This window comes from Xiphophorus hellerii, chromosome 5 (assembly GCF_003331165.1).
Source record: "Xiphophorus hellerii strain 12219 chromosome 5, Xiphophorus_hellerii-4.1, whole genome shotgun sequence".
In the NCBI taxonomy this organism is placed as follows: domain Eukaryota; kingdom Metazoa; phylum Chordata; class Actinopteri; order Cyprinodontiformes; family Poeciliidae; genus Xiphophorus; species Xiphophorus hellerii.
This window is the reverse complement of record NC_045676.1, coordinates 12,437,867-12,454,122: the sequence shown is the minus strand read 5'-3', so window position 1 is coordinate 12,454,122 and position 16,256 is coordinate 12,437,867. Positions and strand designations below refer to the sequence as shown.

The 16,256-nt window shown below is 39.6% G+C and overlaps 1 protein-coding gene across 12 annotated transcripts in view; it reads right to left on the bottom strand.

Annotated features, from left to right (window-relative positions):
• Positions 1-1,679: 1,679 nt before the first annotated feature.
• The window catches only part of adgrl3.1 (adhesion G protein-coupled receptor L3.1), a 166,078-nt gene continuing 151,501 nt past the window's right edge, over positions 1,680-16,256 (bottom strand). For 3 of the 12 annotated variants that reach the window (XM_032562033.1, XM_032562035.1, XM_032562036.1), the window contains 7 exons: positions 15,744-15,912; positions 13,577-13,756; positions 11,941-12,034; positions 7,937-8,065; positions 5,857-5,874; positions 5,062-5,364; positions 1,680-4,158 (listed from right to left, as the gene is read on the bottom strand). In XM_032562033.1, the coding sequence (XP_032417924.1) occupies positions 3,518-4,158; positions 5,062-5,364; positions 5,857-5,874; positions 7,937-8,065; positions 11,941-12,034; positions 13,577-13,756; positions 15,744-15,912 (1,534 nt within the window). In that variant the 3' untranslated portion in view covers positions 1,680-3,517. The remainder of the gene's footprint in view (positions 4,159-5,061; positions 5,365-5,856; positions 5,875-7,936; positions 8,066-11,940; positions 12,035-13,576; positions 13,757-15,743; positions 15,913-16,256) is intronic. The other 9 variants (XM_032562044.1, XM_032562043.1, XM_032562038.1 and 6 more) reach the window with 8 other exon arrangements.

Below are 16,256 nucleotides of genomic sequence, written 5' to 3'. Positions count from 1 at the left end.
CTCTACTTTTGTCCTGGGTGGCCATCATGTGTCATGCACTACGTTCAATTGCTTTTTTGAATTTATTTTGGCATATGTAAATCATTTATAAATAGATGTTATACAATGCAAACCTGCTGCATGCATATATACCTCTAGGACTACAAAATGCTCCTAGAATAAGTTGCTTAATCTGATTATGTCTTGCCATGAGGAATGCTCATTTAAGGCACTCAAAAGATTTTTGAAATACACTGCCTGGCCAAAAAAAAAGTCGCCACCAAAAAATGGTCACACTCTAATATTTTGTTGGACCGCCTTTAGCTTTGATTACAGCCCGCATTCGCTGTGGCATTGTTTCAACAAGCTTCTGCAGTGTCACAAGATTTATTTCCATCCAGTGTTGCATTAATCTTTCACCAAGATCTTGTATTGATGACGGGAGAGTCTGACCACTGCGCAAAGCCTTCTCCAGCACATCCCAAAGATTCTCAATGGGGTTAAGGTCTGGACTCTGTGGTGGCCAATCCATGTGTGAAAAAGATGTCTCATGCTCCCTGGACCACTCTTTCACAATGTGAGCCCGATGAATCCTGGCATTGTCATCTTGGAATATGCCCGTTCCATTTGGGAAGACAAAATCCATTGATGGAATAACCTGGTCATTCAGTATATTCAGGTAGTCAGCTGACCTCATTCTTTGGGCACACAATGTTGCTGAACCTAGACCTGACCAACTGCAGCAACCCCAGATCATAGCACTGCCCCCACAGGCTTGTACAGTAGGCACTAGGCATGATGGGTGCATCACTTCACCTGCCTCTCTTCTTACCCTGATGCACCCATCACTCTGGAACAGGGTAAATCTGGACTCATCAGACCACATGACCCTCTTCCATTCCTCCAGAGTCCAATCTTTATGCTCCCTAGCAAACTGAAGCCTTTTTTTCTGGTTAGCCTTACTGATTAGAGGTTTTCTTACGGCTACACAGCTGTTCAATCCCAACCCCTTGAGTTCCCTTCGCATTGTGCGTGTGGAAATGCTTTTGCGTTCACAATTAAACATACTCCTGAGTTCTGCTGTTGTTTTTCTTCGATTTGATTTGACCAAACGTTTAAGTAATCGCCGATCACGATCATTCAGGATTTTTTTCCGACCACATTTCTTCCTGGAAGACGATGGTTCCCCACCATCCTTCCAGTTTTTAATGATGCGTTGGACAGTTCTTAACCCAATTCTAGTAGTTTCTGCAATCTCCTTAGATGTTTTCTCTGCTTGATGCATGCCAATGATTTGACCCTTCTTAAACAGACTAACGTCTTTTCCACGACCACAGGATGTGTCTTTTGCCATGGTTTTTTAAGAAATGAGGAGTTACTCATTGCATCAGCTGGGGTTAAATAACTTGTTGCCAGCTGAAAGATAATCGCCTATGCAGTACTTATCCAATAGGAGGCTTGTACCTATTTGCTTAGTTAAATCCAGGTGGCGACTTTTTTTTGGCCAGTCAGCGTATATAGGCTGTTTATATATGCTACAAGCTGGAAGTGGGTAGCAATATATTTAAAAAGCACACTGCAAAATACTTACAGCTTTGACTCATGATGGTCATGAAAAAAAAACACTGATGGATTTCTTTAATATATGACATTAAGTTCTAAATAAACAAAAGACATAAAAGGACCCAAGACACGGAAACTCAAAGCTATGTCAGTAATTTATTTGTTGGCAAACAACTTTCACTGTTACAACAAATATTAGTTATGAGATCATTCAACTTGGAACCCATACAAAAAGAATAAATAATTATCAGTAATATTGTAATAATAATTATGATCGTAATAACTTAAAAAGAAACAAACAACCAAAAAAACAAACCCAGTGCCGCATTAAATCCTTTCTTCCCTGAAGCCAGCCTCCTTCCCTCTGAGCTTGTTTAGCCTTCTTTATACCAATGAACAGATAAATAAATAATTTCTCTTCTGGGGCAGAAATGAAGGGGGTTTGTGGGACACATGTGCAAGCTACACTTCATACACATATGATTTCCCCTCCCCCTTTTAATTAGTAAACATCGGCTTTCTGGGATTTTGGAAGGAGCTGTCGTGTGCATGTTCCAGTTGGAATCGTGGCACCTCACCTGCTTTTATGATAGCTCAGACAATAACAGCTTTTATCTATTTTAAACAGGGCAACAATGTATGTCAGTTAAAAAACTTGGCAATAGAAATTACATATTTCATAAAGCGTCCTATTGCAGTCTGTTGGTCCATCTTTATACTTCTAATCCAAGCTCCTCCACCAGCATCGCAGTTCCCCGAAAGGTACCTACTCCGTTATCACTTCATTGTCTCCATCCAGTTTTACATCTACACAGTGGTAAAGCATACAGTAAAAACTGATTTGCAAAATGTGACAGTGCCGTTGCTATAAAAAAAAAAAAACAGAATGTCGTGTGCGTAGGGTAAATGCATATTAATTGAGGAGTGCTTTGTCGTATTTACGAAAGAATGACACGAAAAGATTGTTCCTTGCTCCTTCTGAGGTCAGTCCGTGACCAGAATATATTTCATTGTGACACTTAGGAACAGTCCCAGAGACACAAAGTTTGCAACGTAAAATCCAAAAATAAAAGACTTGCAACATTTGTATCTTTTATTTTATTCTGTACAATACATAAACAGCTTCTGGTTTCTCACAATCCTTCTGATGATGAAAAACCTTTACAGAAGAGCGAAGAGTCGATGAAACCCTATTCCCCCCCCCCCCCCCTTGTTCATTCATTTGTAATATTATATTCTGTCTTTGTTTTCTGTAGCCACTACAGCTTGCAGGAATGTTACACCAGCCCATACGCAACTCCAGTTTTAGCAGATTTGAAGAGAGTTTGGAATATCGTTATGATATGGATGCAGTTGAACTGCCAGAATGATATGGGTTTTGTTGTGGACGATCATTAGTGAGGGTATATATAATACATCCTTCACTCGACTGGCAGGATTGTGACGCCTCTTTGGGGAAAGTTTATCAGTGAAGGTCCTACTCTACCCTCTTGGAATAAGAGTTTTGACAGAGAGACAGACACACAGACAGACACGCAGCTCCAATAACCAGGGCTTGTGCCAACGTAGAGGTGTCAGTGGAAACTATTTGCTAGGATCTGCTAGAGGTCCATACCGGGGGGATCTTGCAGGGCTACAATCAGTCCAAGTTTCCAAATTAAAAGTCACAGATACATAATTGCAGAACCCCTCCCTGTTCTGAGTTGAACTTTCCATTCCTGCTTGATGCTCGCAGATTGTCTTTGGGACTCGCCCTTTTCAGTTCGCACCATTTATGACAACACGTTTTCTGATTTGACCAGTTTTTTTGACCAGTGATTTCTCAGCCACATTGTCAGAAACAATTGTTGTGTCGCACAGTGTATGAATCCAGGGTTAGGTCAGCTCTGTCTATCAGTCAGCAACACAGAATGATATCACTTGAACTTTGAAAGAGTCAAACTGGGTTTAGGAGGGATAAAGGACTCAGCTGGCTCTATAGACTGGTGACCAGATGAGAAGGGTCCACTGGTGGCTCCTCTGGAGATGAATCAGACTCCTCCTTGCTCCCAGACACCATATATCCATCGCTTCCCCCGCGGCCCATGTGGTAGTAGTTCTGCAGCTCGTGAAGGTGATTCCTGGAGCCCAAGTTGGGCATGCTCTTATAGTATACATCATCCAGTTCTGGAGCCGTGGCACTCTTACAGGGCTGGAGCTCCCCAGAGCTGTCCTCCTCTCCATCCGTCAGCCCGTTCATCTGCCCGTCGGGGAGGTCTGTCAAAACCGGCATGCTCGTGTAGAGCGAGTCTCTGTGGTTTGGCGAATGCGTGTGCTCGTCGGTGTGCTCATTGGTCAGCAGGGGGAAGAAGCTCTCACTGGGCTCCTGGGCAATGCGCCGCTGCCGGGAGAAGCTGTGAGGAGGAGGTGGAGGAGGCGGGTGGCTGTCCGGTGGGGGGGGCCGTGGCGGCAGGAGGGGTGCGTTGGACTCCTCTCGGATGATCTCCAAACCCAGGTTCTCCTCATGGGGGAAGGCGGCGGGGTTGTCCAGCACTATAGGACTGTTGTCCTCTTTACTGCTGCCCACACAGCCACTCACTCCACTGCTGGAGCTGCTGCTTCCCCCAGCCATGCTCCCTGAAAGAACAGGAAAAAAACAAACTTTTAAAATCTACTAAAAGTCAACCTATTATAGGAAGATATAATGAAATTACAGAAACAATTTATGCTGCTGGCATTCTTATGATTTTAGCTCTACACTGTTAAGAGATGGCTCAATAATTTCCTCTTTGAAATAAATATCTTTTAGACTTACAACCATTGCCACATATTCCTGCAATGTAATCTCCTCTTCTGATTACACAGAGCTGGTTTTCAGTGAAACCACAGCATTTAAATTAAATAAAGCAAATAAATTAATAAAAAAACATACATTGAGACTTCCATATTTTTTTTAGATCATGCACTATCTAGGTGCATGTACATCTAGATTATGTATTAGGTAGACATGCATCTAAGATGAAAAATTCAGAAGCCTCCATGAGTGAGAGAAGTTGCAAAGTTGCAGGGTGTTCAAATACTTATTTTCCTCACTGTAACCATTTACTATTTTGCAATTATTTCAGTTGCTAGGTACAACACATCAAAGTTAACGCTTGATGTGTTGCATAAAATGAAGGTTGCTTAGAGCTGTGCAATGTTAGGATATACAACTCCTTCAGATATCTAGAGACAGTTAAAAAAATCTTACCAATAAATAAAGGAGATTCATACATGGTGAAGACAGAGAAACTGAAGCTTCTCCGAACTACAGCTAATTTTGAAATAGTTAATGTTACATAGTATTTCCTTTTTCTATAAGCCTGTAACTGAGAGTGGGATTTCTAGGTTTGCTTCAAACATTTGTGTTTTTGCATAGTGTTGGACAGGAGAAAGATTGTATAAATGTTGTGTTGCTGGTTGCAGAAGCTTCTAGGCTCTGAGGAGAGCAAAACCTAAAGCAGTGGGTCCCTCACAACTGGAAAAAATGACACCAGTTACCTCCGTTGGCCATACTGCTGTTGACCAGCTTGTTCATCAGGTTGTGACTGCGCTCAGTGGTGGCTCTCTCATGGTTGTTGAGATAAGGGGGAATGTAGTTGGATGTCAGCTCCTTGAGGATCTTCTTCTCCAGGGTTGTCTCCTTGTGGTTGCTGTGGGTGCCGTACCCGCCGCTTCGATCCAGGATCTGAACGCAGTCGCTCAAGTACTCGCTGCTGGCCATGCTGAAGTTGTTGGGATGGTTACCATTAAGAGGGAGCGTATCCATAACACTTGCGTCTCTGGCATTGTTCAGGATGCCCTCTGAGGAGCAAAGAATGAAGAAAAAAACGTGTTAGAATTCATAAATAAACTGACAAAAGAACCCCAATCGCTTGAATGCTTCAAGTATTCATGTATTCATGTCTGAGAAGCTTCACAAGTCATTTTAGCAGTTAAAGTGAGCTCTTCATGTGAAACAAATTAAAAAGTTAGAGCTTTACTGCAATATCCAAAAATGTTTTCCTGTATATTTAATGGAAAAAATGCTAAATATACTTCCAATGTAATGCATCTCAGTAACAATGCTGAAATAAATGTATGCATTAAATGCATATTTTAAACAAATTGCATTTTCAAAGATAAATAGGCTTCCTTTTGATTTGTATGAAAATAATCCAAATGACCTGAGTATGAAATGATGTAGAAGCATTGTGTAGAATTATGTACATAATGTTTTCTTAAGAAGCTCTAAAAGCATCAAAAGGGAATAAAGAAAGTTACTGCTTAAGAGTTCAGAAGTAGTTCATAACGTACTTGTGTCTCGGTAAGGTGCTAATGGACAGCATGAGGGGAAAGAGAGAAAAGAAACAAATGTGTGAGTCAATTTAACAAGAGCAATAGTTCAAAATGAGATGTTTGTTTGTCAATTCTGTAGTATTCCCTAATATTTGACCGGCTGCTTTTCACAAAGGTTAACCATTGTTCACACAGATAAAAACATTAAAAAAAACATCACAAAAAATACAATTAAAACTGAAACAATTGCATAAATGTACATGAGCTTGACATAAAGCATGCAAAGCAACATTCAAAGCAAAAAGCTGCAATAACGAAACATGCACACAAAATCGAGGATACATCAGGATATACAAAGTGATATTTCTTTTTTTATCTTCCATTAACTTATAATTGAGTTCTGTGTCTCTTATCTGCAGAGGATAAAGGTCAGAGTCATCTTAGTTTTGAGCCTCAGAGTTAAAGCTAATTGCTTATTAAAGCAGGGCCAATTCAAGAGTGAATATATTACTATCCAGAACACCCAGATCTCATCCTCTGGTTTTGAGACACATTTTTACTCATTACGTTTGTGTGAGAGATGTTGATGTTGCTACTATTGTTTTAACCACAGTAGATCTTTCTTGCTTTTTTAGGCTCCAAAAAGTTCCAACAGTCTGATTCCAAAACCACAACAGCAGAACAATTACAAAACATTAGATTATAGCAGGAAGTGCTACTTGCTGGCAAACGTGCACCGTCAGGAGTTGTTTGGTCTCTGACTACATTAAAAAGCTATGTAAATCAATCTGGCTCTACGTGACAGTAATTACCATCTAAAACTAATTTCCGCTACTGTCACCAGAGGTGGCAGCAACAGCTGTAATGCATTCTGCCAGAGCTGCCAATGCGTCTTTTACATCACTGCGGGGGAATTTTGGCCAACTCTTCTTTATGGAATCGTTTTCATTCAGTCACAATGGAGACATTTAAAACATAGTTGATAGAGATCATGTCACTCTGAACTAGTATCTATCTTCATGATGAATGAAAGGCCTGCAGTGCCTAATATTGTGTTCTGTTTTTGCAGGAACTCTTGGATGAGTCGTTGATACGCTCTTGAAGTAAGTTTGGGTGACCGGCCACTCAGTGAAGAGTTTTGCACGCTTGTGCTATTTTCAACAGAAAAATATGGCTGTTGCTACGGTTCACTGGAGTGCTAAAGATTTAGAAACGTCTTTGTAATCTGTTCCAGACTTGTAGGATATTTATGATGTTTGTTTTTTTATTAAGCGCATAAATTATTTTTTGTATTTTTTAAATATTAATTTTATTTTGTATGCCAACTACTTTGAACATAATTTTAAATGATGCAGCTCAGACAAAAATGTCTCATAATTTGTGGTGTTGTGTTCTTAGCCTACTTTATATTCTGAGATTGCTTTTGTTTGTGTTAAAATAAAATCATTTAAAAAAAATCATTTAATAAAGGAAGAAACTGCATTTTCACAAAGAGCCAGATTGATTTAGATAATTCTTTCCACCTGACAAAATTAATCATCTTTTGGAAACTGCTTTCTGTTTTTCTTTGTTATTTTTGTCTGATATTAAAATATGTTTGAAGATCTGAAACATTTAGATGCAACAAAAAAGCTTGTCATGGGCAAACCTTCCTAACAGTACTGCAGTTTGGCTGAGAGAAAGAAAATGATAAACAACCGTCTCACACAAAAGCAAAGAATCCAGAAAATCTTGCGTTGTTATTTTACTTGGGGAGGATTTGCTCTTGGACCTTCTCATTTACAGCCAACTGGACGCATTTTCAATTATTCTACATCACACAACCAATCTTGGTGTCCCTCTTTAAGACCTTTAGCAGCTTCTACAAGATAATGTCAGTCTGCAACTACATTGGTGAAGTCACACAATCACAATGACACAGTATCCATGCAAGTAAGTTACAGTGCCATTCATCAGCTCATGTCAAAACCATAAGTCAGGTGCTTAAATGCTTTTAAATAAAATAGCCATGCAAAAAAAAAAAAGAAAAAAGGATAAAAAAAAACTGTAAAAGAACTTTTAAAAGTTGAACATTCATAATAGGAACATTAGGCCACACCTTGGGTGTTGTACATGCCCACGGCTGGGTTGTTATAGACTGCCGAGTCCCCCAGGAGAGTGTTATAAGGATTGTTAGTACCATGGGGACGAAGGAGAGCATTAGTTATAAGATGATTAGCCATGGCTCCTGGTACAGGCAGATAGAGAAAGAGAGAGGAAGAGCAACAGCCAAGGCAAGAGAAAAAGGAGGAGAGAAGAAAAGCAACAGCCAAGTCAAGAGAGAAAAAAAAGAGAGAAAAGCAGTCGAGTAAAAAAACGAAGAAGAGTGGAAGACAGAGGTTAAAGGACAGAGCGTGTAGCCGTTGCAGAGTGGAAGTGAGCAAGAAGAAGAGGAGAGAAAAAAGAAGGGAGAGTGAGATGGAGAGCGAGTGTGTGTTTGGAAGAAAGAGGGAGAGAAGAGGACACGTGAATCAAACAAGCAAACACTGTTTAGAGAGAAAGCTGAGAAAAAGCTTGACAAGTCATTCTTGCAGCCGATGCGTACAGGCTGAGTGAGGAGAGGGGATGGGAGGCAGAGAGACAACGAGAGCGTGGCAGAGCTCAGAGCAGGCTGTGCTGCAGTTCAACACGCTTCAGCAGAGACGCATAAATACACCATAGCTAATGGACAAAAGGGTCACAAAAAATGTGCTATTTTTCTCCCTCTGCTGCAAGACAAATCATGTATACATTAAGACACTACATTTATAAAAAATAACATAGAATACAAATGATCTTGACAGGCCGTATCAATTTCTTTTTATACTGAACAACAACTGGCTCGGAAGCTCAACTCGTAAGTGAGTATTTGTCTTACGGCTAACAGAGACACTAAAACATCTAAATGATTTTTATATAAATCTCTGGCATGATAGAAGAATATTTCTCTCAGCAGTGTTTGTATTAGAGAGTGCTGTGGTTGTTTGGATTTAATCTGCTGCAAACATCCCAGAGATTTTAATATTCTTGTTCCTCAGCTTGTGTTTCTTAAGATCTGTGACTGTTGAAGGTGGAGGTTGGCTGGGTTTTTGCTGTAACTGAATACAGGATCAAAGAAATGTAAACTTTTTTATCTTAAGTGTAGCATACTATGCCATAGCTAACTTTAACCCATAGGGCTACTCTGCTTTGATCAGTATTTCATTGGAACAAATTGTTTTTTTGGCATGGTAGAGCTTTAAAAACCGTCTCTTTTACCTAACTTTTTTCAAACAGCTTATTTTTGTCAACACAATACAATAATATTTTTACCCCTATGGTAATGTAGAATCTTTGTGTGAAATTGTAATGAGTAAATCCTGATCTAAAAACAGAGGAAAAAAGTAAAATCAATGGTTAAAGTAGAGATGTCCCAACGGAAAATTTCCTGCTTCAATATTTCAATAAAACTTATGCTAAAAGTAAAGTAAGATGACCAACAACATGCAAGAAGTTCAACTCTCTGTGTCAAAAAGGCCATCAAATCCTACTGACTTGTAGTTTTTTTTTATAGTGTGGAATCAAAATGATCCTGTCCTGAAAATGACAGAAAGGCACAAAGGAGTGCAGCAAAGTTTCTAATTTACTTTATAAGCCTTAAATATCTGTCTGTTATGGAACATGCTGTATTTGACGTTTGGAGGTTTGTATCAGGTATTTGTCAGTGAACAAGCTAAATTATCCCTATAATATGTAACATAAATTAGCTCTGTATGCATTTCCTGCTGAAATGAACCATGTAGAAAATCATCCATACAGCCTGGACTTACAGCTGTCACAGATGACCGGTTCAAAAACTGTCAAAAAGAATTTCCTAGTTTGAAAAATCTTGATTCAGACTTTTTCAAGACAGTTTACAGAAGAGACTTTGAGTGACTTCAGCAACACAGGCGGGATAAAAAAAATAATTTTCCTTTCTGCTGTCTCTTTCTATGCAATAATCTATCTGGCGTGCGGCCGCACATTATTTGTCAATTTACACGTTACTTCGGTGATGCAATTGTCTTTGCCTGGATTTATTCTGTCTTTATCAGCAACCGTTGTCATTACTCAAACATATTTGATTGGAAAAATTCACACATCTCCCGGGAATAATTATGCTGTTATTAAGAACTACTTCTTTCTTTTGGTAATGCTGTTGTCTGAGTGTTATCAGATAAAGCGAGTATTAAAATTTAACAACCAAGCGAGTTCTCGCATCATGCAGCCGCAAATTTCGACGAACTGAAATAATTGAATGTGATTCCACCTTCGCTCATTGTGTCACCCTTTCTAGTCATTTGGAAATGTTCTGGCTGAGCAGCTCCGTCCACCGCACTTTAAAAGAGTGAGAGCAGAAAGGAGGTGTGAGTTTCCTAAGCCCAGCCTCACTAAGTGCGTGATAATTCAAGTGCTGACACGCACCGTGCCTGCTTTAGTATCCATCTGTCATGCTAACAGCTTATTAGTGGCCTGAAGAAAGCGAGGGCCACCCCTCAACTTGGAGACTAACAAATGGCAGAGTGTGTTTGGTGTGAGTGTGTGCGTGTCAGACTGTCTGGCCATTTAGGTGTCTACGGCCTCATTACACTAGCCCTAAGCTGGTTGTGCTTATGGATTTTGCTACTATGGTCCATTATAGTGTCCTAGTCTGGAGTGAAGGAAACAGACAGCTTTGAAAATGTCAGTGATATTTTCAACTGCATGAGCTAAACCTTTGTTGAAAAGCTTTCTAATTATACTACTCCTAATTGAATACAATCAGCTTATCTAAATAACTGGATTTACCTAAGTGTACTGTAATTATTCATTTGCATATTGCAGTGTAAACTACGTAATAAGGTCTTTAGACGCTGAACATTTCACAGACCAACACAGAGTAATGTAAATACATTTTTCTTTTACAAATGAAACTTTCTTGCAAATAAAAATTTAAAAATGGAGGCAAACTTTTATTTTCTATGCTTCTTACTCCAATACCCCCAAATAAAATCTAGTGCAAGGGTTTATCCACAGAAGTCACCTAATCAATTCCCATCATCAAAAAAGGAAAATGTTTGGCACACCTGCAACTCTACAAATACATGAACACAACTTCAATTAGATTAGCATAAATATGCATTAGAGCAAAAAGTCCAGAACCTAAATGCGAATTAGAATTTGTGGCAAGATGTGAGAATTGGTGTTCAGGACTTTTTGATCCTTCGATGTCGGCTCTTCCTATCATTGTGAAGCAGAATTCACCAAGCGTTGGATTGTTCACCCACTAATAGGGGACGTGAGCTGGGTTTAGACCGTCGTGAGACAGGTTAGTTTTACCCTACTGATGATGTGTTGTTGCAATAGTAATCCTGCTCATTTTTTTTACTGGAATCTGAGGTGACAAATACACAGGGAGAAGGTAGAGAAACACCTTGCAGTGTTTCCTTAAACCTTAAACAGACTTGCAGCTATAATTGCACTCCTTCAAAGTGTTGGCTCAGAGGAGATGAAAACAAATGCATGCTCCTTTTTGTGAGTTTTTATTTGTTACCTGCCCTTCTCCTCCCCCCTGTATATGTATAATCCTGTACTTCACAATTATACATTACTTTGTGTTGGTCTATCACATTAATTCAGAAATTAGACTTCTGTAGGGCACTGAACATTTAGTTATCAAGAGACAAGTAATAGCAATAGAGTTCCACCACGCTAAGAAATACACACAAACTTTTTTTTTCAATATTGCTTTACCACACATCTTCATTTTCAATGCAGATACCCCCCTGCAGTACTAGCTTGCCACTCTAAAGTGTTGCAAATTGGCCGGTGTTCTATTTTTGACAGGAGGCTGCCCCTTTTTCTTTTTTTCCTGCAAACCACCCACAGAAGCTGCATTAAAAACAGGAAGTGATATTTACACCTTATTCTCTTCATCATCTTTGCTTCAAGGATACAATAATCAGAAGTTTGGACTCCCACCACTTTGCTAAATGACAGCCTATGCAGCCTCCAACCCTCCTGCTATTAGTAAAGTAGATGTAGTGACAGTGATGTGGAAGCAAATGGTAGGTATCCCGTGGTTACCTCTGTTGAGCGTGGCGGAGCTGTTGATGTCTCCAGTGATGAAGGAGGACTCCTGTTTCCTCACAGTGTCGTTCCACATCCGTCTGATGCGGCTCTACACGTGGGAGAAACGAAGGGAGAGAGAAAGTGTTGGGGAACAGGAGTGAGGATGGTGGGGCACGGGGCAAAGGCAAGAACGAAAAAGCAAAACGCAATTGTGACAGAGGGAGTGAGCGAGTGAGGGGGACAGGGCCGAGTGAAGGGAGGAAAGAAAGGATGACAGAAAGGGGAAGAAATCGGGTGAGAAAAGTGGAATATGATGTGCAAAACAAGGGCAGGAGAGGCAGTAAAGAAAAAAGACAAAGCAAAAACCAACGAGAAAGGGACAAAAAGTCATGCATCAGTCTTGTTTTCACTCTGTAAACCTGAATGTCAGCAACAATGTCCATGTTGGGCGGGGTTTGGGTTACCTCACTTTCATACTAAAAGAAAATTGCCAATCAAAATCAGCTGTTAGAACTAATTACATTAAGATGCACAGTGTTTGGCAAAACTATTCACAGATCTTGTAAGATCTCCTGATTTTATGACTTTACCACAACAAATGGCACAAGAACCCAAAGTAGTGCATAATTGGTATAGTGGAAGGAAAATGCTAAGTAAAAAAAGAAAATTTAGAAATAGCAAAAGTATAGTGAACATTTGAATTTAGGTCCTTGTTGTCTGATAGCCCAAGATAAAAATCCACTGCAACTAATTGTTTTCCTAAATTGCCTAATAAGATCCACATGTGTATTAAGTAACCTCTGCATAAATCCCGTGAAGGCCTTGAAAGCTTTTCTTGCAACATCAGTGAACAAACAGAATAATAAAGCCCAAGGAACACAACATTCAAACCAAACATAACACTGTGGACAATTTAAAGTAGGCCAGGTTATAAAACAATATCTCAATTTTTGGCTATCTCAGAGGACCATTTAATCCATCATCAATAAAAGCATGTGGCACAAATTCACATAAAGGACAAAGACATGGCTGTCCACCTAAACTGCCAGGTTCCACAAGGAAAACAGAAATCAGAGAAGCAGCAAAGAGACCCAAGTTAAGTCTGTAGGATCTGCTCAGATCCACAGTTCAGGAGGGAAAATCTGCTGCCAGTATTTTTCTCCATACACTTAAAAAATCTGGCCTTGATTGAAACATGGCAAGAACACATCAAAAGAACATTATAAGGACAAATAATACCCTGAACACAACATTCCAACCAAGACACATGGTGGTGGCAGCACCATGTGGTGGGGATACTGATGGGAAGTGGTGCTAAATCAAGGTATTCCTGGAGGCAAAGCTGTCGGTCGCCACATATAAAAACCAGTTTTCAATTCCGGTAGAGCCAGCAATCTGGTTGTAAAAAGTGTTAACTTTGGGGAGAAAGAAAATAAAATCTTCCACTTTGCAATTCTGCACTCTTTTGTCCTAGTCTGTCACATAAAATAGCATTAAAATAAATTGAAGTTTGTGTATGAAATGTCATGAAATGTGAGAAAGTTTAGGCGGTATCAATAGTCTTGCAGAGCTCTGTGCAGTGACATTTTTTTGACAATTTGAAAGTGAAAAATGATGGACCCAAACCCCTCATGGCGCGCTCCCGCCTCACCTGCGAGTCTGCTGTGCTGTAGCGTCCAGGTGTGCAGGCAGGTAAGCTCACCTGTGAGCCTGTAGAGTAGCGGCCTGGGGTCCGTGAGGTGGTGGTCTTACTGGAGGAGGAGATGGACGTCTCCACGCTCTTGCCGCTGCAGCAGTGAGTACGCAGACATTTGCCATACTCTTTGCGCACCTAAGCACAAATGAATTACGGATTCAGTAAAGTGAAAAAGAAAAATTTAAACTGACTAAAGTATGCTACCTCACCCTTAATTATATTGAGGACATTTTTTTTTCTTCTGACAAAGTAGGGTAAAAGACACTTCTTTTACTCATATTCCCTGAGTAAACATTCAACCCATAAAAAGCAGACATTAAAAGATTAAATTCATAAACTTTTCTCTGCTAACACTAACCCTAAAAAAAGCCACAAATCCAACCGAAAAGGAGACTTTCCTTGGAGAGCCGTTTGATGCATTTGTACACACAGAGCATCTGCACTTAGATCCCAATCAAGTTAGAACAAATAAAGCCGTAATTGATTTTTAACAAGCTTGTTGGACTGGCAGACGTGTCTTGCCACATGCTCTGTTTGAACAGCTGCGTGCCGAGTTGCTCCATGCATCTTGGGAGAAACTGAGTTGGTCTGGGGCCAAAGAAAACCTCAGCACAGCTCTGAGGACAAACTCTCTGGATAGCTGATCCCATATCCCATGTACACACACACACACACACCCACACACACATATATATATTTATATATATATAGTGTATGTACATAAAAATTTTATGCCATGATGTCTTAGCTCTGTCTAGAAGTTGCATGTAACTTCATCATTCAAAGTGAAAGTGTAAAGGCGGTTATCCTTTGAAGATAAAAGGAAAGATAGAAATTAATTTGAGCAAAGTAAAATCAGTGTGCAACTGTTACAACTGCTGCTCGGACATCAAAGCATTATAAAAAAAAACAACAACAAAAAAATAAATATATATATATATAAAATTCAGTTGCAAATTTGAAAGTTCATGAAAAAACTAATTTGTTCTGTGTGTTAAGCTGCTGATGTAAATGTTTCCTACATTTCCAGGTTAGGGAACACAGAAACATTTCTCCATAGAGAAATGCTGACCGGTGATCCAGGAGCAGTTTGGTGGTGTGTTTCCCAAGCACCATGTCAAAAGGTAAAAGTGAGTAAGTTGCTCAGGGATCAACACACTGAATCTTTGGGTACGGATCCATTCTAAATCTTTTTTTCTAAGCTACTTTTTAATAAAATATATTCCTTTCTCAATTAAAATCTTCGCAAAAAAGTGCTTCTCTGTTTTGCGAAGCACTGTCCAGTTGCTTCTTAGGTCCAAGTCAGCGGCAGGGCTCTCCAGTGCTGGTGTCCTGCCAATTTTACATGTTTTCTCATTTTAAAGGATTGCATGTATCATTAGCTGTGTTAGAACACAATATCAGCTTAGTAATGAAAACTTAGTTCAACTTGTAAAACAGAAAACAGAATTTTCAGTGGCATTTGGATCACCTTGAAATGAAATTGCCATGAAAACATGAAAATAATCAAACTGCCAAACCTTAACTGGAATATTTGATACTATTAACAGATTCTTGAAAACTTCAGACATTTACTCTATTTACAAAAACAAAATTAAACTGGATATGTTTTGCAAAAAAACCCCCCCAAAAAACATTGTTAAAATCTGATCTTGTCTCTTTGCTCTGGACCCAGTTCTGTACAGTCATATTCAATAAATTCCAATAAGCGAGGTCAGTTTGTCAGATTAAAAGGTGCCTTTTGAAAATAACATTTCACTTTTCATTAAGCCCACATTTTTGAATTAAATATGTTTTTTTTAATGGGCAGATGTGAAATTAAAATTTTAAATGTCATGTTTTCATTACCTGCAAGTGGAAAATAATCATAATTTACAGCAACAAAACTTTCAAGCATCCATTTGTGTGTAATTAATCTATATAATGTGTTGCAAGTTTCTTGAAGAGGTCTGCATTTGGCCTTATTCCTATTTGCAATAGAATGTCTGCACAGAAACATCTGATAGAACATTCTCACTACACTGAAGCAGTAAAGTTTGTAAAAAAAAACAAGAAAAAACTTTTGGCCACGACTGTGCTATATGTTCACTTATGTCAAACATTCCCCCTCCTGCCGACTCACCTTTTTCTGAAGGATGCAGTGGAAGATGAAGATGAACATGCCCTGCAGCGAGTTAAAAATGGTAAAAAGGTAGGCCATAATCACGGTGCTCTCGTTGATGTACATAAGGCCGAACGCCCAGGTCAGGCCCAACAGACACAGCAGGGCGATGGCGCCGATCACCCAGGACCTGCACAGGAAAGGGAAGTAATTGAAAATGAGCAATACTCCATCAGCTGTAGTGTGTTCCTCATGATTAAGATTCAGACTGGCAAAACTTTGCCTGCTCTCTGCATCAGAAAAACCAGTCAGCTGAGGCTGATGCATGTGGGATCAGGAGAGAGGGGGTCAGAGTGGGGTCACAGAGAGCCGTGACACTGTGGGAGAGGGATGGAGGAACAGTGGGAGTTTAACTTAAAAGAGTTATACCCTTACAAGTCAGAGTGGATTTCTTCGTTTAGATATCATCTCAGGAGAGGGAAGGAGGGTAAAAAGGCAGATTACATCAACTGCTGCTGTCAAAAACACTAAGTA